Raw genomic sequence first — 25,248 nt, 5'->3', positions numbered from 1 at the left:
ACTACTACATTCCCCAGGAGTTCTTCCCTGTTTGTGAGCAGCAAGTCAATAAGAGCATGGCTCCTAGTTGGCTGCCCCAGCACTTGCACCAGGAAGTTGTCCCCAACACTCTCCAAAAATTTCCTGGATTGCCTGAGCACTGCTGTGTTGTCCTCCCAGCAGATGTCAGAGACATTGAAATCCCCATGAGAACCAGGGCTTGTGATTGCCCTGATTTCTCAGGAAGCATGAGAGCAGCTCCCCTGCTGCCCCCTCCTGCTTGCTGTTCTTCCAGTTCTCCCACTTCCCCACTTACCTCAGGGTTTTGATCTCCATCCCCCGGTGAACCAAGTTTAAAGCCCTCATCATTAGGTTGGCAAGCCTGCCCACAAAGACACCCTTCCCTCTCTTCGTCAGGTGGATCCTATCTCTTCCCAGCAATCCTTCTTCTTGGAACGAACAACATCCCATGGCTGAAGAAGCCAAAGCCCCACTGTCTTATGAGGAGAGACTGAGGAAACTGGGCTTATTCATTCTAAAGAAGAGAAGACTGATAGGGGATTTAATAGGAGCTGTCAACTACCTGAAGCAGGGTTCAAAAGAGGATGGAGCTAGACTGTTCTCAATAGCGGCAGATGACAGAACAAGGAGCAATGGTCTGAAGTTGCAGCAAGGGAAGTTTAGGTTAGGTATTGGGAAGAATTTTCTCACTAGGAAGGTAGTAAAATACTGGAACAGGTTACCCAGAGGGGTGGTCGAAGCTCCATCTTTGGAGGCTTTCAAACCTGGCTAGACAAAGCTTTGGCTGGGATGATCTAATTGGGGATGGTTCTGCTTTGAGCAGGTAGTTGGACTAGACCTCCTGAGGTCCCTTCCTACCCTAACTTTCTATGATTCTTGAAAACCTCCAGTGAAGTAGATTGTACAGCTTCCCTATTCCAATATTAAGGATGATTTTCTAATATAAATCTACACTGCTGCAATTTGAAGTCTTGGCTTTGAGTCCTGTCTTGTGTAGCAAGGGAGAAAAGTTGTTCTACCACTTCTTTATGGCAACCTTTCAGATATTTGAAGACTGCTATTATGTCCCTCCTTGCCTCCCAGACTTAGTTACCCCTTCTAAAAACTAAGCATACCTAGTTCTTTCATCCTTTCCTCATATGTCTTGCCTTTCAGCCCCTTTATATTTTTGGACCATCTCTGGACCATCTCTAACTCTGCAACATCTTTCTTCAAATGTGGAGCTCAGAACTGCGCACCCTACTGTAGATGAGGCCTAACTAACACTGAGCAGAGTGCCACTGTTATCTCCCATGCCAATACTCCTGTTTAATGCAATTGAACATTGCATTTGCTTTTTCACAACTGCCTCAAATTTCTGGCTCATTGAATCTGTGATCCACTGGAAATCTAGTCAGTCAACTTCAAAAGTGCATTCCCATTTTCAATTGTGTCCCCTATTTTTTTTAAAATGGACAATAACTCAAGAACTGGCAACAACTCTAGAATGGAATGAACTTTTAAGTCAACCTACTATATGTCTATCTGTGTGTCTTGGTAAAAATCCATTAATATTATTAGGTTTTCCTTAAAAATAAAGTATTTTAATAAAGAATTCAGCATGTGTTTGCAGCAGATAAAACTGGAAAAACATTTTGCTAATTAACTCCATTTCAGTTTCATACTTAAGATGCTATACAGACAGGAGTGAGAGAAAATATTGGGCAACTCAGTAGAAGTAAGATTGTCACATTCTTCTGACATGCTTTCACAATGTACTTTCTATCTATGGTAGATTTACTTCACTGTCAGGAAAGTCATTGAAATGGAGTTGGATATGCTGGTTAGCATACATAGAGATGAGGGGAGTTTAGTACAATGAAAAGATTAAAAGCATAGCAGGGCAAATCAATAATAGAAATTAGCTTCAGTGAACTGTGTCTGATAAATGTCCAACAAGAGTTAATAGAAAGTGACCTAGAAGCATTTATAGACAAGGTTATCAGTAAATCTGTTCAAAATAGCTCACAAGGACTGACTTTTCTGAAAGGAATAATTCACTTGCTGTTGTCTGTTCATTCTTTGCATCTATTGGGTTATATGTTCATACAGTATCATCTACTAGAAAATGAACTGGGACTATTAAATGGAGGTACCACTTCAATATCAAAATTATAAATGAATTGAGCTATGTGTACTTACAGAGTTTTAAACTTTCTCCAAGTTTACTTTTTCTTCTGAGTTGAGTTTTCCTGTAATTTTCTGTATAAAATTTTAAAAATTACTATATTGTGTTTGCTGCAGCTTTATGGAAAGTACATTGCATGTGAGTCTAAATTAAAACTAGAAATACTAGCAAATATATTCAAGATTGTAAAACTTCTGTGTAATTCAGAAGTATTCTGAACAGGAATTTTTGCCTTCACAGAATGAGGCCTGTGAAATGCTTTAAAAAATGATGTGAATGTTTACAGCAATTTTTTCACTCTGCAAAAATTAGTACAGAATGGCGCACAATCTCAAAACTTGAAAATCCAAAGATCCAAAGCAAAATTTTCCTCTAGCCTGTTGTACTTTCAAATGACAATAGGTAGATGAAATCTTATATTATCTAAAGTTAATGACATTTTTTTTTGTTAACCTTGATAGGGACAGAGTTTCATCCACTGTCTCAATATTGTTATAGAACAGGGCTGTCCAACTTCCAAATGGATAAGGGGCTGCACACCTGGTGGGCAACACCAGTGAGGCCCACATACCATATGGAATGCATTGGATGCAGGTGTCACCATGGATGTAGTCTTTCTGGATTTCAGCAAGGCCTTTGACACTGTCTCCCACCCCATCCTCATTAAAAAACTACGCGACTGTGGCATCGATGCCTACACGGTCAGATGGATTGCTAATTGGTTGAAGGGTCGCACTCAGAGGGTGGTGGAGGACAGGTCATATTCGACCTGGGGGGAAATAGGCAGCGGAGTCCCCCAGGGCTCGGTCCTTGGGTCCGCCCCGTTCAATTTCTTTATCAGCGATTTGGACGATGAGGTGAAAAGCAACCTGTTCAAATTTGCTGATGATACCAAAATTTGGGGTGAGGTGGGCATGCTAGTAGGGAGGAAAGACTGCAGAAAGACCTGGATAGGTTGCAAGGGTGGGCTAACAAAAACAGGATGCGTTTCAATATGGACAAGTGCAGGGTGCTGCACTTGGGCAGTAGTAACCAGCAGCACACTTATAAGATGGGAAACTCCCTTCTTGAGAGCACGGAGGCAGAAAGGGATCTTGGAGTCATCATCGACTCCAAGATGAACATGGGCCGACAATGCGAGGTCACGGTCGGCAGGGCTAACTGGACCCTATCGTGTATCCACAGGTGCATCTCGAGTAAGGCCAAGGAGGTGATCCTCCCCCTCTACGCGACACCTGGTCAGGCCACAGCTGGAGTACTGTGTCCAGTTCTGGGCACCCCACTTCAAGAGGGATGTGGACAACATTGAGAGGGTCCAGAGGAGGGCCACCCACATGATCCAGGGACAGCAAAGCAGACCCTACAATGAGAGGCTACGGGACCTGAACCTGTTCAGCCTTTACAAGAGAAGGCTGAGGGGAGACCTGGTGACTGTCTATAAACTCACCAGAAGGGGTTGGGGGAGACCTTGTTTCCCCTAGCGCCCCCTGGGATAACAAGGAATAACGGCCACAAGTTGCTGGAGAGTAGATTTAGATTAGACATCTGTAGGAACTACTTCACAGCTAGGGCGGCTAGGATCTGGAACCAACTTCCAAGGGAAGTGGTGCTGGCTCCTACCCTGGGGGTCTTTAAGAAGCGGCTCGATGCCTACCTGGCTGGGGTCACTTGAGCCCAGTTTTCCTCCTGCCCAGGCAGGGGGTCAGACTTGAAGATCTACAAGGTCCCTTCTGACCCTACTTCTATGATTCTATGCACTGGGGCAAGCCATGGCCCCAGGTTGCCAACTATTTGTATTTATGGACAGTCTGTAAATAAAAAAGGCTAAAACTGCTATCCTGCTTATCTGTAAAGTCTGTAAAAATAAGAATTTTCTATAAAAAAAAACTAGGAAACTGTGAACTTGACTGACAATCTGTCAAGAACTTGACAGGCTCTGGAATTAGCCTGTATGCAAGTGTTGATAGATAGAGCACAGCAGAGCAGAGGCACCTTGTTTCTGATTGGGAGCACAGCTTGGCACCCTGCATGAGATCTTCCATAATCCCCTCATCTCCAAGCTATGCACTGCTGCTGCATCCTGTTGGCAATTGCCTGCTTATAATGGCTGCTTGCTTTGAGGGTAGGCAGGGTCATACAGCCCTGGGCAATGTGTGTCACCATATGGGATAGAGAGAGGGGCACTGTGTCTCAGATGGAGCAACAGAGCTGAGGAACTGGAAAGGAGAAGTGGGGACAGGTGGGCTCCATGGGGAGAAGTGAAGCAGGTAAGGGGAAGGTTGGCAAGTATCCTGGGGTGGGAGCAGCTGAATGCAGGGTGTAATATCAGGTATCAGGATGTGGGGGTGAGTGGGAAGTCCTTGGTGTGGGAGCAGCATGATGTAACATCATTTAAAAGTAAAATAAGATTTTATTTGTCAACTCATCATCACTCATGTCAGTGTCATGTATTAGAAATGGCAGCTGAGAAAAGAATAGTGATCATTTTACAAGTGCAGGTGAATCAAAAGTAGGCAGAATGTGTATGTTTTAGCAGACTATAGATAGCAAATTTAAAAGAATGCATTTGCATTAACAAGGAAATTGACAAGTGCTAAATGCAGGCTAGGGTAAGAAGCCATAGGACCTTGCAGAAGGGTTACATTTACATTGCAGGGTACATTATATAAAATGTCAGTAAAACATGCCAGTAAAAAAGAAGTTTGTCAGTAAAGAGTTTGCAGACTGTCAGTAAAAAAATTCTTGTTTTGACAACCTTGAAAGGGGCTCCCGCCATACATCTCTGTGGGCATCCTCCACTGCCACTGCACTATGCACCCACGTGGCCCCAGGCTAACCCTCTGTTTATTGAATTGTGTGCTGCACTGACTTAGAGGGGGATTCTGGAGCCCCTGTCTGTTCTTGCAGCCAGAATGATAGAGGGAGCAACATCTGGAGGCCACAGATTAATCACTTGCAGACCATGTGCAGATCACAGGCCACCAGTTGGACATGCTTGGTATGGATTATTTGTCAATTAACCTAATAATATTAGGGGTAGATAACATTTTTTTGTTGAAAATTCTGTGGAAAATTACCTTTTCTTCTATTTTTTTAAAATTTTATTGATTAAAAATGCATTGTCTCCTAAAATATACATGAAGACATTTATCTTCATAAAATGAAAATTTTAATGGAAAAATTTCATTTGTTTTTGATCTTTTCTGTTTTTGCTAGAGTAAAACAAATGTTTTTCCTTTTCCCCTTTTTTCCTTCCTTTGTATCCTTGTTCTATAAAACACCATCTACAAAATAAGTGATAGGACTATATCTGCAATGCCTTTTGTGGTTAATCCTTACACAAGTAGTCCTTGCATGTAACTATTTTTAGTGAGTCAGGCTACTCACAAAAGTAATGGTCTGTACCACTGGACCCCAAGGCTTAAGAGTGCTGTGGGAAGGTGATGTAGTTCCATTCCCTCTGGTATAAAGCTCTAATAACCTCTTAGTGATGGATCAGTCAGCAAAGAGGAAGTGAGAAAGTAAGATGTTCATAATGAATTCACTTATCTCATAGATGTGCAATTTATCATGGTATGTATATCAAATGTTCAGTGGTTGTATCCACGTGATAAATTGATTGTACAGAAATGTGAATAATAACATCACCAACCTTAAAGAATATAGTAAAGTCAATAGATACAACTACAGCAGGGGTGTCAAACTCCACCTGTCTCCCAGGCTGGATTTAGACTGCAGGACTCCTTGTTGGCTGGATATGGATGCAGTGCAGGGCAAGCAGTGGGCCAAAGTGCAGCACTGGTGGGGCAGTCAGCGGGATGACCAGAAGCAGCAGGGCAAGCATTGGTGGCAGGGTTTACCACAGCCATTATTTTCTCCCCACCACTGACACACAGTGATCAGGGCTCCATGCCCTCAATTTTGCTGACAGGCCTCACCCCCTCTTGCCCCACCTCTGAATTCCTGGTCCTTTTATCAGTGTATGTGCCAACTGACATGGTCCAGCCCACAGGCAATATGTTGTACACCCTTGAATTATAGGATCAGTACACAGGAATGTAATGAAATGTGCTTGGAAGTATGTTGGGGAATAGTTCCATATATTTTGAAACAGCTTGATTTACTTCTGTCTTTGAAAATCAAGCAACTTTGTCTTAGATGCCAAAATAGATGCATTATATCAAGTGATCATGTGAAGTACTTTATACGTTCTTTTATAAAGCAATAGCTGCTGTTGATCTTATTTATGCTCTCAGTAACTCCTTATTCTTACTCTTCTCGCTGTAGAATATCTGCAATAAATTCTAATTATTTGCAGATAGTTTTGAGTGGATCCATTCCATTCTCATGAACTGTTTTCCCCTTTTTAGGATAATATGCAGTCTCGTCAGTACACCAAACTGTGTTTGAATATCATATCTATATATCCAGTTATCAATACAGAATAATAATCCTCTCCCAATTTTGTTTTCCCTAATTTTTTATTTTATTTTGTGTTTTTCCTATTGAATATAAAGGGACCAATAATAGGACCTGTGCTTCCACTGAGCCAGAGTTCTATTGAAATCGTTAATGAGTAGAATTGTTTTGGGGTTTTTTGTTCAAAACACCTATTCAGTGTTAAAAAAAAAATGGTTTCAAACCAAAAGTTATTTTTAAATGTTCCTATAGATCAAATTGTTAAAGATTCTTGAAAAAAAAAAAAAGAACTACAAGCTTTTCTTTTGCTTGTTTGTTTTTTCTGTTTAGGTTTTATAAAATTTGTTAGGTGCTGGCCTTTGAAAACTTAAGAAAATTCTGTTTTCAGTCCTAGATTTCCATTGAAAAACGAATACATAGATGGAGAAAATAAAAGTATACACATTCTACCCATTTTTTCTTGGGATTTTTAGCTATCTTTAGTGATTGGTAGAGAAAAAAAAAAGGAACAAAACAAAATAAAAAATACATTTTACTGTCTTAGCTCTGTCATGTCTAAGGACCTTACATTTTTGCGGTTATCACTGTGGCTAACATCTGCCTGACATAACTCTTTTGTCCTTTCTTTTTCCCAGATGGGAAATTATATGTGGATGTTGAAATTAACGTTTAGTTTCTGATTATTGTGCTGTTCTTTAATTTGTGTAATCCAATTTGACAGAGTGCATCAGGCAGTTTGAAGAGAAGTTGAAGTTTGAAGTTGTTCCTAGTTCCTCCTGGATTTTTTCCCATTCTATGGCAGTGATTCGCAACTGGGGTGCTACAGCACCCTGAGGTGCCACAAGGGTGCTGCACCAATCAGCCCCTGTGAGAAGAGGTAAAAACTCTCCTCCCATAGTACAGACCCTGCACTTGTCCCAGCGGCTCAGTGGTACCTGCAGCTGCTCCTCTGGAGACTGACACTGCCACTGCTGCCTTCCTCCCCATCCCCCTGGCAGACCATGTGCTAGCTCCCCTAAGTTGAAAAGTTATGGAAAGGTGCCTTGAGGCTAAAAAGGTTCAAAACCACTGGTCTAAGGGCTCAGTCAACTGCACACACAAGCTTTTGCTTTAAAATTAGTAAATATAACTCAGGTCAGTCCACTCTTGACATAAGCCTTAGCTGCAGTACCTTAGTAGTCCTTTTTTTAACACATCTTCATATTATCTCTAGCCAGCAAGTAGAATTCTAACTCATAGGACTGCTGTTCCATGTGTCAGGGATCAGGAGGGGAAAACAAAGTACTTGCTAATAATTTTCATTCATCATTTAGTGAGGAAAACAAGCCATCCTGTCAAAAGCTATAGCTAAAGGAGAGAATATGTTCAGGCTCCATTTTTTAAACAGAGGAAGAACCCTAGATAAGAAAATGATATACCATGAAGTGAAGGGAGCCCTGTAAGGTTAACCAGTTTTCTCTGATTCTCCAGATATAGCATTTGCTTCAAAATTGCCAGTCTGCTGTGCAAGCTCAAGCACTTCTTAATGACTGCTTTAGAGCAGTGTTAGAGCTTCAGAAAAGACTGTCAATCCTATTGATCTCAAGTTGATACACGTAGAATGAAACAGTAAGTTACAGGGAAAAACTTGTATGCAAGAACAAAGGGTGAAAGACCATGTGACTTCTACTTTCTTGAGCTAGCTATACTTTAAAGTCCCTCCCTCAGAGAAATAAGATTGATTATGGTATATACCTGGTTATCAAACCACCACTGAGGTCCATAGGCAGACACCCTAAAGAGAAACACTGAGCATGTACTGGACTTATTTCTCAATTTATGTATCATAAACTGGCCAACTTTTGTCACGATCACTGTTTTTTCTGCATGTCAGAAGTGCAAACCAGACAGTGTATCCTAGTCTTCATAGTGACATTTGTTGACAATGGCAGAAATGATTGTCCAGGTGTGTAAGTAGCTTTGCCAAAGATCATCACTGACATTGTATTTATTCAATGGGTCAGTAGAAAGTACTAGGTACACATCATTTTTAAATTCACTTAGAGCTATTAGCATGATTTAGAGTGAGATATCATGAGGAAGTGACCTTAGGCCAGCTCCAACTTTCAGTAGCATTGCATCTGAGGACGTAACTTGGCCTCTTGTCTTCCTCATGCCTTTTTATCTCATTACTTGACTTTTCTTCTGTGTTTGTGTCCGTGGGTGGGTGTATGCATGCGCTTTTATGCATGTAATGACATAATCAATATTTTCAACAGTTCAAAAACAAGCATTATTCTAAATAATCAAAGAGAAAAAGTTTATTTCTTTCAGTTTTTCTTCCAGACTGAAACAGACATAGTACTGGCTTGTTGTCTAGACTGCATACACATACATCTCACACTGGGGAGAGCAAAGACTTTTCATCATGTTACACTTCTTCTACAGGATTTAAGTCACAATGCCTTCTTCCCTTGCATAACAGTGCCTCTGAGATATGGAAGTAATATACCCCCTTGACAAATTTGCTTTGTCCTTAAAGGTATAACTTAGCCCCTACTGTCATTAAAATATATTCTATGTTTTAAAGTGTTTTGAAAATTCAATGTATTATGTAACTGTAAGCAAAACATAGTATTTTTTATTGGCATGGTACTCAAAAAAGCAACAGCAAATTTCAAAACAATCTGAGTCTAGCCCATAGATTTTAGAGCACCTAACATAGTCATTGCTGAATACAAACAAGCTCCCAACCTTGAGTATCTATAATATTCTGCTATATAATATCTGCTATAATAGCATGATACCTATGCATAGTAAAATATTGTGCCCTTATAATAATTTTCTCTTGGGTATTTACTTTAAGGTATCATAGGATGGTGTCATATCCAAGTTATGAGTAAATATGGTCAGATTTGATGGCATTTGGTGGTGAACATGGGTTTGTACTACAAAATATTTGTATGTAGAACATCCCCTGAGATACAGTTGGTATGGGCAGGAACAGGAGATACTTATAGCATACTCCCCAGTAAACATAAAGCCTGGGATTATATTTAGGCTGAATGGCTCCAGCTGCCAAATAATGAAGCAATCTTTGCTGGTGACTTATTTTAGATGGACTACTTTAACTGACTGGTAAATAATTAATGGGTCTGTTCAAATGTACAACATGAATTAACTGGTCTTTCTTTCAATAAATCATTGCTTTGATTCTTTAACATGTATCAATGTTTACATGAGTGCAAAGTTACTCCTTCACAAATGTTCGTGGCATTGCTGAACAAAAAATGGGAAAGATTTGGAGAGAAAACATTGTCTCTGCATACTGGGTTAAACTTTCTTGCTGTATCTAAATAAGTAATTAGGTCAGTCTGATTGCTTTTCACTATTATTTGTAGTTTGTTATCCTTAATATTTTTTACAATTTTGAGTAATTTTACATTTTTTGTTTGTTTGTTTTTTAGGTTTAGATACGGTGACTCAAATGCTTTTCCTTCAGACAGCTGAGCCAACATTTGGTAGCATAACTCAAGTAAGTAAAAGCCCAGGGTGAATGGATTTAGAAATCAATGGATGAATCCCCACCTGCACTCAATGGAGCTCTGACAGTTTATACCAACAGAGGGTCTGCTTTTAGCTGTTCAAAAGGAAATGAGACCTGAACAAGGTTGTGATGACAGAAATTGTTATTTTTCTCCATGTCTCATGGCATAACAACAGTTAACTAGGAATACAAAGTACAATAATATTATAAAAATGACTATAGAAATCAATATTCTTACATTTGTCTGGAAAAAATAGCACAAACTGAAGCAGAAAGTGAGTTAAAGCTACTGTGCCAATTCCTCCACCTACTAATATATGTTGGAATTGCTTGCAGCTATATATTGTGACAGCACAAGAATTTACAATAAATTCTCAAAGCTGTCACATACCAGTCACAACAAAGATACTCAATTTCACTTCTTCTGTGATGCGTAAACATTGTCAGATGAGGCCTGTTTTAAAAGCTTCACTGAATCCTTTTAAAACATATTATTCTGAGTCAATCAAGCAATATACAGTCCATTTTCTCCAGCTTTATCATATGGGGCTACACAAGTTGCATATAAGGGAGTTCATTACCTGTTCCACCTCTCACTAATTATGACAATGGAGACATTGCCTGGAGAACAAGATTAAAGGTGGGTTCAAGTCTCATTTGTGCCTTTCAGTTTGGGTCAACCTGATACCGTATTTTGAAGATGAATTAATCTGAAAAATTTGACCTAGTTGTAGACTAAGATGGACGTGGAGGAGAGGCCCTCCACGTAGCAGTTATGGGGCACATCTACATATGCCCTATGGGGACAAAGTGATGTGCTATGTTGCTGTACGGCACCTTATGGTGATGTAGCAATTAGGGCTGTGCGAAATTTTGCCACCAGTTTTGTTTCGACATGGTTTCAGCTCATTTCAAGGTTGAAACAGCAAAATTGAAACAAAACAGATATCATCAAAACAACCTTGAAACAAAATGAGGCAAGTCAAAACATTTCACCGTTTTGATGCTGTTTTGACGTTTCGCCCGTAGACTATAATGGGGAAGGTTAGAACAGCCTATAACATTGTAATTTCTGGTCTGATTTGGATGAAACTTGCAGGAATGGTATCCCCTTCTAAGGGAATGAAGCCTGCCAAGTTTCAAGGAGATAGGTGCAGGGGGTTCGGGGAACCTGCACCCCAAAGTCTTGAAAGCAAAACTCATGTCACGTGTATGTGTTAAGCTACAGTGGTTGCACAAGCACCCATGTCACGAGTTTATCTGTCAGCAGCTAGGGGTGCAGGGCCCCAGAACCCCCCTGCACCTACCTCCTTAACAGCTGGCAGGCTTTGTGGCCACAGCAGGGCCTAGCAGGCCTGCAGTTTTCACCCCCCTCTGCCTCAGGATAGACACAGTCCGACAAGCACCCATGACACGAGTTTTACCTGTCAGCAGCTAGAGGTGCAGGGCCCCAGAACCCAGACTCCCCCTGCACCTATCTCCTTGACAGCTGGCAGGCTTTGTGGCCTCAGCAGGGGCTAGCAAGCCTGCAGCTTTCACCCTGCTATGCCTTAACACATACAGTGTCACCCATGTCATGAGTTTTGCTTTTCTGCAGCTTGAGGTACAGTTTCTGCCAAACTCCTGCACCTATCTTCTTGAAACCTGGCAGGCTTTGTGGTCTCTACAGGGGCTAGCATGCCTGCAGTTGTGACTGTACTGTGGCTTAACATGTACACGTGACATGAGTTTTGCTTTCAAGATTTTGGGGTGCAGTTTCCCTGAACCCCTGCACCTATCTCCTTGAAACTTGGCAGGCTTCATGCCCTCAGAAGTGGCTACCATTCTGTGTGTTTCATCCACATCAGGCCTGAAAAGACAAAGTTATAACCTGTTTTGTCCTTCCCCGTTATATCCTATGGGCGAAATGTTGAAACAGGGTCGAAATGGCGAAACTGTTTCAACAGAATGGAACGGCTGTTTTGAATCGAAACAAAATTGAAAACAGAATGCTGTGCCCACCCATACTGTGCCATGCTTTAGGACTTCCAAAAGGAAGTACTTCCAAAAGAAAGTACTAAAGCATGGCACTGTAGCAATGTCACAATATGGAGATGTGTAGATATGCTCATACCGAGCAAGTCCAAAGAGCTTAGAAGAGAAAGGGAAAAGCAAGATAGGATTGTACTTACAGAGGCAAGTGGAGTTAAGGTTTTTTAGATTTTTTAGATGGGATAGAATATAGCATATTTATGTTTTTAGGAGAGTGTAGCATATTTGTATTGAGAGAAGAGTAGGAATGTGGATGAGAGTAAGTGTGAGGAAAATGAGAAGATGGTGTGGGGCCACTGCAATGAGAGGAGTGTTATTGGAGGACAGGAAACACATGTGCTGGTGACTGAAGGAAAGGGAAAATGTAGCTAGCCCATGGGAGGAAGAAGGTCATGCTGTATTTTATCCATTTTATCTTGGAAGAAATAAGTGTCATCCTATGTACAAATAAAAGTGGAAGCAAAAGGAAAGAAGGTGTCATGAGCCCCACCAAATATTATGGAGGGAAGGGGGTTTCATGCAGATTTTCTTGTATTGTATTGAAATGGTGTGTATGGTCTCATTGAAAAAGCCCATGTTATGCTGTGTCCTTTTATTACTGTATGGGTTATGTTATGCGGTTTGTATATATCATTAGGATTTTGGACGTGGTTTAGTCAAAGGAGCAGAGGGATGTATACTTAAGGAAAAGGTACTAAGTGAAACTACCAAGTATCACTTGCCACTGTGTTCTAGGGCAAGGATAATTGTCACTCCCAAACACAAACTAGGAGCCACTAGTGGAATAGGTGCCCAAGTTATTGTCTGCTGGTAATGGGAAAAACAAACACAAAATAGCAAAGGCATCTGAAAGAAATGGCCCATTAACCAGAAAGCAAGACATTTATGGAGGATTCTGCGACTGGTGAGTTATCAGAACAATGTTGATGAAGGGTAAGATGGGTGGGGGAATGGCTTAGAGGTATTTTAAGGGATATCTGTGAGGTGGCCAGCATCTTTGGATTATCCCAGGCTGGGGAAAAGTCCAGGTTTCCAGCAGCCAGGGCTGGCAGGATCAGCAGGCAGGCTGATCTCTGAAAATACTGGCAGGTCTCTGAAGGACTACGTGGAAGTCATATGAGAGGGTAAGTTATTTGTAGTTTTTTCCTGTCTCCAAACTGATTGTTAGTTTTTCTTGACTAATTCTTTTCTCCTGCATAATAAGTCCTTTTATTGTTTACAGTAAAAAAATCAGCTACTTGTGTGAGAGCAGGAAAAGGGGAAGTAGATTTTGGGTGTAGGCCAGGGCTGGAGGTTGGCAGAGCAGACTGTTAATGGGGAGAGGTGCAGAAAAGTGCAAAGTGGAAGAGAAGGAAGCATAGAGAGAATGAACAACTGTTTCTTCCATATTAGTGAAAGTAAAGAGAGGGTAGGAGTGGACTGGAACTCAGTAAAAGATTTGTGATAGAGCATGAAGAGCTGATGGGTGATGCTTAGAGAACCCAAGGGATAGTCAGAGGGTGAATTCAGTGTAACAGATCAAGAGAAAAAGCAGGGATAGATGAAGAGCAAGCCAAGTGAAAGAGTCTGTCAATAATTAGAAACGCTGAGCTAAGGCAGCAGGTCAAATGAAAAGGTGAGGGTGAGAAAACATTTAGCTGAAGAGTCAACAGATGATTAACCGGAAAAACGATTGGAAGCTCAGACTGGTTACCCATTAGTATGCATAGCAACAAATCTTTCTTCTATAAACATAAGAAATACAATAGTTTTAAGTTATCTCTGAGCGTACAGAGGGAGAATGAGTTCCCATGAAACAGGTTCTGTTTTTCTTGTTGTCACATATGCAACTGGCATCAGAAGTATTGACTTGCATCCAGATTCAGCAAAGCCCTTCAGCATGTGCTTAACTTTGGGCACTGGAGTGGTTTCTAAAGTAAAGCACATGCCTAATTACTTTTCTGGACCAATAGTCATAAAACGTAAATACACTTAGGCAATGAACTTGAAGACCTTTTCCCTCATTGCTCTGAAATTCCCATTTCCCATAGAGATAGTAAACAACATTAGAGGAAAATGAATACACATTTTAAGAGGATCAGAGTGTTGTTGTAGCTGGGATGGTCCAGGAAGCGTATAAGATGTAAGCATTTTTGTCTTATTGGACTGGCTATATAGTTGGATAAGCTTTTGGCATCAAGTGCCCTTGCTCAGGTCTTATATTTAAAAAAAATATATCTAAAATGACGCCCCAAAATAGTCATTGTTTAGATAAAAAAATGTTTATAATAAATTTAATGGTAATTACACAAATGTTATAATATGAGGCATTTGTAATATAAGCAAAAAGGAAACAGAAAAGGAATTGAGAGTCAGTTACAAAGTCTGTATGAGTGCTTATACTGGAGCAATGCAGTAATGTCCCTCACCATAGTTAAGACTTAGCCTAAAAAACTCAGTCTGCATATTTTTCTTTACAAAAGGCTTTAAATCCATGGGTGAAACTGATGATGCAACAAAGGTCTTGCATTATTCAATCTTTATATTGGTGAGCATTTAAGGTATGTCAACATGGTTCCCATCAGGCTTGGGGGTCCAACACTGACAAGATAAGGCTCATACATTTGCTGCTACTTGTTACCTCAGAGACCCACAATTAGATCAAGTAGGCATCACAGTATGTCCCCAGAGTTATTCTCAGACTCTCTATTTTGGGAGAGGTTGAGAACAGTGCTGGGGGTGCTCAGATCTGCTTCAATACAGCTGGATCCACTCTGCAGCCTTCCCCTCTGTCTAATTGTCAGTCTTTCATGTGTACAGGAGGAGTGAGTGGGCAGGGCTTATTCATTGGCCATGGACCTGGGGGTAGGAGGGATGCCATATAAACACGGCATTCCTCACATCACTATTCTAGTTGACTTCACTGGGACTATTCCTTTGAATAGGTTCTCACCAAATGTCAGTAAAAGGTGGTGTGGCGGAGCACCTTTGGGGGTGCTTGCCACCTGAGGGCTTTCACAGGCTCTGAGGGGAGCCTGCTTTGGAGGAGCAACCAGCAGGTGCTTGATTGTGGCAGCCATTTTAGATCTCTGGCCACCTATATAAACAGAGCAATTCACTGCTGAGGCAGGTAGAAAGATTACCTGGATGCAAGGCTGCATGCAGCATCCTGGAGGTAAGGGCAGGAGCTGTAGGGGATGGTTTGGAGGCTCCTGGTCCTGAGCATGACCTAAAATTGCACCCTGATGGGAAAGGGTGGCCTGGTAGGGCTCTGTGGTGTGGGAGACCCCAGGAAATGCCAGGCCAGTTACTACCCCGGTGGAAGGTGGGTAGGGGTGCCTTAACCCCAGCTCTCCCCTTCGGATGGGTCATCTAATATTGGAGGTAGTTAGAGCCAGGCATGGCTGTGGCCACCTGAGCCCATTGGGGTAGAAGACCATGAGGAGAGGTAGTTGGGGCCAGGCATGGCTATAGCCACTTGAGCCCATTGGGGAGGGAAGCCCTGTGGCCCCAGTGAGGGGGGCAGACATGAGGAGCCCCAGTGAGGGGGAAAACCAGCGGGCTGGGAGCCCAGTATTTTCTGAGTGTACAAAGTTGCCCCGGGAAGGGGCCAGGGCAAGCTTAGACCCAGTCAGGTAATTGGCTGACCACTACCCCAATGAGGGTTGTGGGAGAGGCCCAAAAGATGGTTTGTCTGCCACCCAAGGTATGAGCTAGCTAAAGCCTATGGCCTAAGGAGCCCGCTCCAAGAGGGAGCAAGGCAGTACAAGTTGTCGAGGCATGAAAGAGACCCAGTGAGAGGGGGTGGAGTATGTGAGGCCCTAGTGAGAGGAGGGCGGTATGAATGTGTGTGCATCTGAGGCCTGACAATGAGGCCTAAGCTTGGTCCAGCTGTAGCCCGGGAGCATTGTGTCATCTGGATGCTATCTGCGAGGCTTGGGCCACAACGTAGGAGAGGAACGGAGCTGCAGATAGCGCCCCTGGCATCAGAGCAAGAATGGGCAGCCTCCTGCCTTAATTAACACCTCAATTAAGTACCAACAAGGTGTGGCAGGAAAGACAGGTGGGCAGTGTGCCCAGAGGCAGGTGGGGAAACTAGCACTCTGGCTGGTCAGGGACCCCCACTTGCCACAGGTGGTCAGGCTGGTAGTATGTATTTTTCACTTTTTAATCACTTCAGGCCAGATTCTGGAAATCTTTCTAAAACTGAATAATGCTTTACTCCACAAGTAGCCCATTTACTTAATTGAGACCTCTCATAAAGTCAGGTACTATGCAACATAAATAAGACTTGTAGAACTTGGCTGTCTCTGAGCAGCAGGGCTAGGAGTGCTGAGAAGTCAGCTCCCACAGGAAGGGAGTGTTTTCCACTCTTTCTCTCCCCAAAGCTGGGGCCCAAAGTGCTGAGGTGGCAAGGGAGGAGAGGAAAAAGCATCACTTCGATGATTCAAACAGCACTCTTTAATAAGTGATGGGCTTTGGAGAAGACCATCTCAAGACCTTCTTGGCCAGAGTTACTTGAGTGTGTCTTCTTTACACTGTAGCAATGCTTTCCAATACTGTTGTCTCTGAAAAATATAATTTCTTAGCAAAACCTGAACCTTCAATATGTAACATTAGATGATTTGTATTAAAATCAGACTATCCTATGAACTGTAAGTGCAATCCTGCCATCTGGCCCACATTTTCCCTGATGTTTCATATTACTGTAGATGATGCAAACTCACTGTGGGAAAAGAATAACACATCTTTGTTTTTCATTTAAAAGCCTGGAATTATTACAGCAGTCTATTTGATAATATTTTGATGACTGCATTGCCAACACTGAACAATACTGTTGTTCTTAATCCAGATATTTCAGTTCTTCCCTGGTCAGAAACCTGTAGAAACATTTTTTTTCAAATTATTAAGAAAATGGTGGGGATTATAACAGAGTTGAAGATAATCTGCAGAGAGTAGAAAGGGAAAGAAGGGAGTGTGGATTATTGGACAAAGCTCTTGAAAGTAGAAAGATCTAGGCTATAGTCTGAATTCTGTGGGGCCTTGAGAAAGTCACTCTATTTCTGCCTCAGTTTTCTCCTTTGTAAAGGATAATGATAATGCTACCCTCACTCCCTCCTGCATATATTGTTAAGAACAAATAGTTAATTGTGTCAAAATGCATTTAAAACAGTTTATATTTAAACCATAGGGTAGGAGGGTAGAAGATATTGGCATATGTTGTATACTTGTCTGTATGCATGCACAGAAGGCATAAATGGTAAATTTTAAACCATTGGAAAGAGTAAAAATAAGACACTTATGCAACAGACTTAAAAAAAAAAACTTTATTAACACTTAACCCAAACAGCAAATGACCCCAGGTAAACCTACTACTTGCATTCTCATTTCTGAACACATTTCTACCACAATGATTCACCAGGTTTTACAAAACCAAAACCATTGCCCTGTTGCTTCTGTGAAGATAAAGGAATAAAATATCATCAGCCCTACCTCTGTATAAACAATATTAAGCAAAAAATCCATAATTCAAACTGATCAAAGAGAAATGTATGCCATGTTCTTCTCTGGAATCAATTAAGCTAGACTGCAGCTGAAGTAGGCCCATATATTTTTCCATACTAATCTTTCTCACTCTCTCTCATGTTTTAGTCGAGGCATTTAGGCATTTGGCTTTATTTTTGAAATGCAGGGTGAAGTTTTTATTGAGAATACTCAATCGTTGTATATGTGGAGGCACATAGGTTGATATATACTGTATGACATGCTAAGGAAGAGGAAGGATGGGTTTTACTTTGATAAACAGGAATACTAGCTTTCCACTGGGCAAAAAACAAGTTGTCCCCCTATACTGTCAGCTTATCTATACTTAGATGATACTTTGACCAAGGATGGTGGATGATAATTACTATTACATATATAATGTCTTGATGGGAACAAATAAATCTACAGTTTTCAGCTAAAAAAATGAAGTACTCTCCTTTTAATTGGGACATACATAATTTGGTTATCTGATTAATTTGAATGCTTCCCAGGAGTGACCCCATTTAAATTTAGGTGGAAATTTTGCTTTCTGTGGATTCCTTTGGTTGAATAAGCAATACTTATTTATTACTGCCAACACACTATCACTCACTGCATGAATGTTTCTCTGTGAATAGCCTTGCTGAAATTGCTGGGACTGCTTGTACAGTATGGTACTATGAAGCATGAGTAAGATTGGCAGAGTACACAAGGTACCTGATGCTGGATGAGGAGTAGGATTTCTGCTTTAAAAATAAATCCTTATGAGGCAATTTGATTTTCCAAATACAGATGGCACCCAAATTCTGTCTATTAACAATACTTAGACTTGTTGAAACTGCCTGATGGTCGAGATAAATGATCCAAGTAGCATCTTGATGAGGACTTGCTCTTTGATGGACCTTTTCTCTGAGCTTTGCTTCTTCCTTGTTCTGCCCCATTTACCTTTTAATTCCCTTTTTCCTATGCATAATTGTTCTGCTCTATATCTGCAGTGCAGGTTGGAAATGTGCAAAGAGCAAGTGTCAACAAGAGTTTCAGTTAAGTTTTGTTTTTTGAAAAACAAAGCCTCTTAACCAAGTTGCTATTTTAATCACAAACTTTTATTAGGGTGTGCCCTAATTAAGCCAATTCTATTACATTGTTCAAAGAAATTCTTTTGTTTAAATAATACCATCTCAGGCTAGAGCAGTGATCTCCAACCTTTTTAGACTCAAAGGATCCTTCAATAGTTTCAAGGCACCTTTCCAAAACTTTTGTAAATTGAACAGCAATTCATTTAAAAAAAAAAAAAAGAAATTTATTACAGTGCTTACCTTCTTGCAGAAGGGCTGGGCAGTGGAGACAGGGAACAGCCAGATGGGGACTAAGACTAAACTTGTGCTTAATTGCTTATCTCCTCATGTTTGTGGCACCCTTCAAAGGATTTCACAGCACCCACGGGTTCCCTGGCATCCTAGCTGAGAATCACTGGGCTAGAGCAATGGTACAGTCCAACCTTGGGTCTCCAAAGCAGCATACTTCTTGCAACATACGTCAATGTTTTTTCAGTGAAAGTACCACGTAGTAAATCATTTGGTGCTTAGAATAATATAGATCTTACAATCCAAGATTTCAGATTTTTTCTTTCATCTTTTCTTAGCCTAGGGACAGACATTCAAAAAGCCTGAGCCTGTATTGATTCAGTCTTTGCAGGTTAGTCTAACCTGGCTAGGCTAAGTCAGTTTGTAACCAAGACAGACATCCCAGAAATGTCAGCACATGCCTGGAGTGGCTCAGGCTAGAAGTTGCAGGGGTGCTAGAACAGCCCTCCCTTTGCTTCCACAGGTCAGAGCTGAGGGGGGTGTAGCCAGGCCCTGGCAGGATGCTCTTAATATGCCCCCCCCCCCCCCCTGCAAGCAGCCCAGCAGGGAATGTTTATCACCCTTAACTCGGTGTTTATCAGCTTAAGAAAACAGAGCCTTTCTCCTTTAACTAATGGAGCTCTTCTTAAACCGCTCTTCCAAGGAAGGACATTAAACTTCCTGTTGGTTAGTTCCAAAAAACCTGTCTATCTATGTCTTCTTCCACAGCACAGACTGTAGCCAGCACATGGTCTGCTAGCTAATGCTGAGGTGTCTGTGTAAAGCAGAGGGGAGGGGGGGAATAATCCCGGCTTAGCATGGAGAAGCCAGGCAGATTCTCTGTGCCTGCAAGTCTGTGCCAGGCTCCAGTCAGGGAGCAGAGGGGAGCGGCCAGTCCTGCTGTGGAGCAGAGAGCCCTGCCCAGCCCAGAGAGCATGCTGGGATGGTGGGGGAATCTGATCCATCTTAAACCAGCAAGGGATCTGGGACAGACATTGCATAAACTGGTTTGAGCCAAATCAGTTCAGTCTGATACTACATTCAACCAGGTTTATCTCAAACCAGTTTCAGCCATTTTCAAACTGGTTTATGTGCACTGAACATCTGTTCTATTACAGTTTTAAACCAGTTTCTGATCACTTAAACCGGTTTATGGGTAATGTCTGTCCCTAGCCTTAATGAAACTTGGCTTTTTTTTTTCCAACAACAACCTTCTGGAAGATAATAAATACTTAGCCTTGCATTACTTCAATATTTTATCAGATAAAAAGATATTCAGGAGTACGTATAAGCAGTGCTAATTGCTCTTGAGGGAAGTAATATGTTTTGAGAATGCATAACAATAAACTATACTATTTGGCATGTGAAAATCCTTCTTATTATCCTATATGCCATAATACTATTCAATATTCATAAGATGCTGTAAAATATGAGTTTGACGACTTGATTTTGTTGTGACGTACAAGGCTGCCTGAGAAATACTGTACATGCTGCAGGGAAGAATGTGGCTTCAAAGTTTAGATGTTTTGAAATGGAAATAATATAACTCTTCCCTAATAGTAATAGAAGGTATGAAAGCTTCTCACAACTATAGATAGGCTCTAGCTAAAGATTATTTTCTTTGGCTTCCTGTCAGGAGAACTTTCTTTTACATGTGTGAATTCAGACCTCATGAAAGATACTTGATTGACAGCTTGATTGACTGATCTGTACAGTTGGGTGAATTCTTTTCCACATTATTGTGTTATACTCTACTTAAATGAAAATGCAAAAAAGATTTCAGGGATGGAAATCTTATGACAAATGTAAATATACACCAAAATGCATGCATGCAGATGTTTCAGCTCTTCTCTGGTCTGAAACTTGTAGAAACATTGTTTTCAAATTATTTAAAACATACTAATTTTTTTTAACTATTACTAAAATTATTTAAACAATGCATACACCTATATGTAAAAAGTATTTGAATAATATAATCTATAATTATCTATGCATTAATTTGGAGATAAGCCAACACTGTCTTGTAAAGCATCTCCTTTCTATCATTCTGTTGGCATAAAAGTGATGTGATTGCACCCTTCAGAATACACCCATAATCGGGGGCAGGGAAGGGGTACATAACAGGTGTAGACTGGCAATGATGATTCTATGTCAGTTCTTTTTCCTGCTTTCAAAAATAGGGCCAGGAGGATTTTTGCCCAGTAGGAAACACTTTTTTACTTGAAGGGACAATTTCTCTCTATTAGCTGAATAAAAACAAACTGAAAAAAGGAGGGATGAGTGGTTCACAAACATTCATACTCCTACACACATACTACAGTGGTAATGGTAATAATGTTGCCATCTTGCTTCAGGCTGTGCTAACTGAAAGTGATTGTTTTCCATTTTAAACAACTGCAGCTGGATATGATATGAAAACATATGCTGGCTCACAAGAATGAGAACACATCTTTTTAGCTCCCTAATTCCACTGAGCCACCTTCTGAAATCCAGCACCAGCTAGACCCTTCTCTGCTATATATATTTACCCTCCAAAGGTAGCAAACTGGCTTTCCTTCATATCTCAAAGTACATTAATGAATACATTTTAATAACATTAATACAATGTTATTAATACATCAACACATTAATAACTTTTAATTTACTGTATTTATGTGATGATCACTGAGCGTTGGTACACTAAAATGCTGTGACAATGTTGACCTGAAAATATAGCCAGTGCATCTCTTCTTTACAAATGCTGCTCAATAAAATTAGGATTTAGTGGTCTGCAGAGGTGGACATCTTAAAAGTTTTATGGGAGAATCTCTCATAAAGCCCCCATTTAAATGGAGTGTAAAATAGTCCTGTCTGTGTTTCTAATCAGTAACGTGCATTGGATTGTTGTTTGTTTGTTTGTTTGTTTGTTTGTTTGTTTTGGGGGGCTGTAGTAAATCATTACAACATTCAGATAAAAGGGGGAAAAAAAGCTCTTTAAACCAGACTTGCTTTATGAGATCTGACATTTATCTGTTGTTTTGATTTAACTTTATATTTTGTAGTAAAAATGTAGTTTGAGGACTTTTTGGTTAACTCAGACTTTTTCCAGTCACACCCCCTCCCCCCATTTATTCTGGAATTTATCAGGTTTTACTATTCAATGACTGCCAAAGGTTCTCTAAGATCTACACAGAGAGTGATGCAGCAAAGATCCTATATTTTCCATCTTGGTTTTCATCTTCCATTCCCTTTTTAGACTAGGTAAAGTCTATAGAAAAGCCTGTGATCAGCCTTGCACTGTTTTGTCCAAGAAAATGAAAGTTACTTTCCAGCACCTAACTAACCTGGCAATAAATCAGCATGGGCAGAGCTTACTCCTACAAAGTGTCCCATTAAAGTTAGTGGGACTCCATATGGTTGTAGGAGTTTGCCCTTATAAATCCATTTCCATTAAAGGGGTCAGTGGCCTATGGCGCACAGGCCAGATCTGCCCCACACAGCCATTTTATCCAGCTGGCGGATCTAGGGTTTCTGCAGTGTTTTGGCAGAAGTAGGCTTCTGTGATGTTTCAGCAGCTGGAGGTTTCAAGCACATAGTGCCCAGGAGGCAGAGAGGAACCACAGAAATGGCACTGTGGCAGGGAAGCAGTGACTGAAACTCCAGTGGGTTGGAACTGGCCTGTGTTCAGAGCTAAGCTCCATTAAAGCATCCCCTCAACTCCAAAAATTGGCACCTCAGCTTTAAAAATGAGGACAAATATCACTGTGTTGGTATTTTGGCATCAATTATTAAAAAGCCTTAGATATTTGACACACAACTTTTAGTTTTTTGGTTATCAATTAAACAAAGTTGCAGTTGTATAATTTGATCTGGTACTTTTACTATTTTATGTGGAAACATGAATATTTTTCAACATAGCTTTTGTACAGCTATAAAATAAATGTTATTAGTTTCAAATGTACCCTGTTAATTTTCATAGCTACTAGAAGCAAGATTTTGCAGTCCTCTAATGTTAATTTTGGGAGAAAAATAAAAGCACTTAGTGCTAAGTAGGATTCAACTTTTCAGTGAAAAGGACTTGGAAGAAATATAAAGTACTACTTTAGCAGGAAATTAGTAAACATTTACTGTTCCCATATGACAGTGATTTCAAAGCAAATCTTTCAAAACTCTTGAGGCAACAGTGGTACGAATATTATATTATTTCCAGGGATTAGGGGCTGAACTCCCTCCTGACCTCTCCCCCCACCCTTCCTTTTTTTCCTTTCAATAAGGACAATGTAGTAATTTCAACTCAGAGGGACTAAGATCAAATCTGTCTCACGATATATACAACTGGTTATTATGGTCCTATGCTAAGCCAAGTTATTTTTTCCCCTTCATCTGTGAAACTGTGGAAAATGAATTCATTAATGCTCCTTTCTTTTAGTGATTCCATTTCTTGTTCCCTTCCACATTAAGAATAATTACTTTCCCACAACCTGGCCTGTTTTGATGGAGACTACTGTTTTCCAAATGTAAATGGCCATTGATCTGCCAAAAATGGTCTAATTTATAAATCTAAGGCAGTTGCACAGCTGGGAACCAATTGTGAAAAATGGCCAAGTCATTCACACTGTATTTTCAGTCACAAATTTAAAGCAAAGAATAATTTCTAATTTTTTTCATACATCTTTAAGTTATTTTCATGAGCTTGTAGCATTATTTTCTTGGTCTCAACTACCAACTGAAATGCATATGAAATCTGTAGAGTAGACAGATACTATAGTTCATATTCTCAGGAGCTTTTCATGTTCAATTGTACAACAGCAAATGATAAATAATTATTTGGGTTGCCTGAGTGGTGTTTTACCTTTGACGTTAAGAAAATGTTGCTGTACCCATATAACAGTTTGCTATATCCATGTAACATTTTATTTCAAGCCAGTTTCTAATACCTATAGCTCCTTGTTCTAAAAGTCTTCTCATTAATTTAATTAAATACTGTTCTGTGAGTAAGAGTAAGGTACTGCTCAACATGTGTAAGAGTATTACAGCCATTTTTTTCCTTTGGATTTATTTATACGTCTAAATCATGCCAGTATTATGTTGAGCAGTATCTTACTCTGCGAGTAGTCCTAATGATTTCACTAAAATATGACCATTACAGATTTCCCAAACCTTGTGAATTTATGCCTCCCTGTAGTAAAATCAGCAGTTGTCACATGCCTCTGCTTCAGCCACAGCTGCTGATTCCCCTTGCTGCCATTTGCCGCTGATTCTCCTTGCTGAGGGCAGTTGATGCTGTGTGAATGGGCAGTAGCATCAGCTGAAGTAGGAGAGTACCACCAAATTCTTCCGTGATTTGCCCATGCCACTGCTAACAACATTTTGCCCCCTGCCAGCAAGGCATGCACCACACTTTGGGAAACACTTCCCTACAGTAAGACTGCTAGTTCTAAGGTACTTGTACCGTTTCCTAATCATTAGGCTAAGTACAGACATTCAAAAAACCTGAGGCAGAAGCATTCTAAGTACAGTGTTTTACTCAAAGCACTCTAAATGAGTGCAGGAGTGAACATAACAGACATTCACCCTTTGGAGGGGGCACAGAAGTGGCCTGCACTGGCAAAGGCCAGCAGGTGGGGGGCATTCCTACATTCCTCCCAGGAGGCTGCTGAACCATCCCCTCTCTTCATCCCTGTCCCCCTCCCCCACCAGCTGTCAGCTGCAGTTGAGGCAGGTGAATGGAACCCCCCCAAGCTTACTGGTTTGGAGGTGGGAGGGCTGAGCCAGGTTGCGAGGCAGGGAGGGCCCCATTCACCCCTGGCCACAGTACCCGACAGCTAAAAGTCAAACTGGGCAGCCCCATGCTGTAGCTTCTGGAAGGAGGCTGGGGCAGTGGGGGTGGATGAATGGAACCCCACTATGCTGCAAGAGCCCCACCACAGCTTGCTGGCTTGGCTGGAGTGAGGCTGGGTTGGGTCCATGTGGCAGGCAATTTCCATTCACCCACCTCCCCTCTCCACCTTGCCGCAGCCTCCTGGCAACTGAAGCCAGAAGCTGCAGCAGGGGGCTGCCCCTCCAGCTTTTGCTGTACCGGGAACTACAGCAAGGGGTGAATGGAGCCCTCCTACTCCACAGACATGGTCTCTCCACTCCTTGACCTTAGCCATCAAGCTTCAGGGGGCCCTCATAGCAGGGGTGGGGGGCATGCCCCCCATCCAGCCAGGCAGGGAGGAGACAGAGTCTTTTCTGTCTCCTCCCTGTGACAGCCCAGGGGTGGGGCTGGGCCAGTTATC

General features: G+C 41.2%; 1 protein-coding gene across 1 annotated transcript in view; it reads left to right on the top strand.

Moving 5' to 3' along the window:
* The window catches only part of CNBD1 (cyclic nucleotide binding domain containing 1), a 295,769-nt gene that overhangs the window by 255,945 nt on the left and 14,576 nt on the right, over positions 1 to 25,248 (top strand). The window contains exon 7 of the mRNA XM_059723910.1: positions 10,033 to 10,100. Coding sequence (XP_059579893.1) covers positions 10,033 to 10,100 — 68 coding nt within the window. The remainder of the gene's footprint in view (positions 1 to 10,032; positions 10,101 to 25,248) is intronic.

Source organism: Alligator mississippiensis, chromosome 3 (assembly GCF_030867095.1).
Source record: "Alligator mississippiensis isolate rAllMis1 chromosome 3, rAllMis1, whole genome shotgun sequence".
Classification (NCBI taxonomy): domain Eukaryota; kingdom Metazoa; phylum Chordata; order Crocodylia; family Alligatoridae; genus Alligator; species Alligator mississippiensis.
This window is presented reverse-complemented; position numbering and strand designations above follow the sequence as displayed.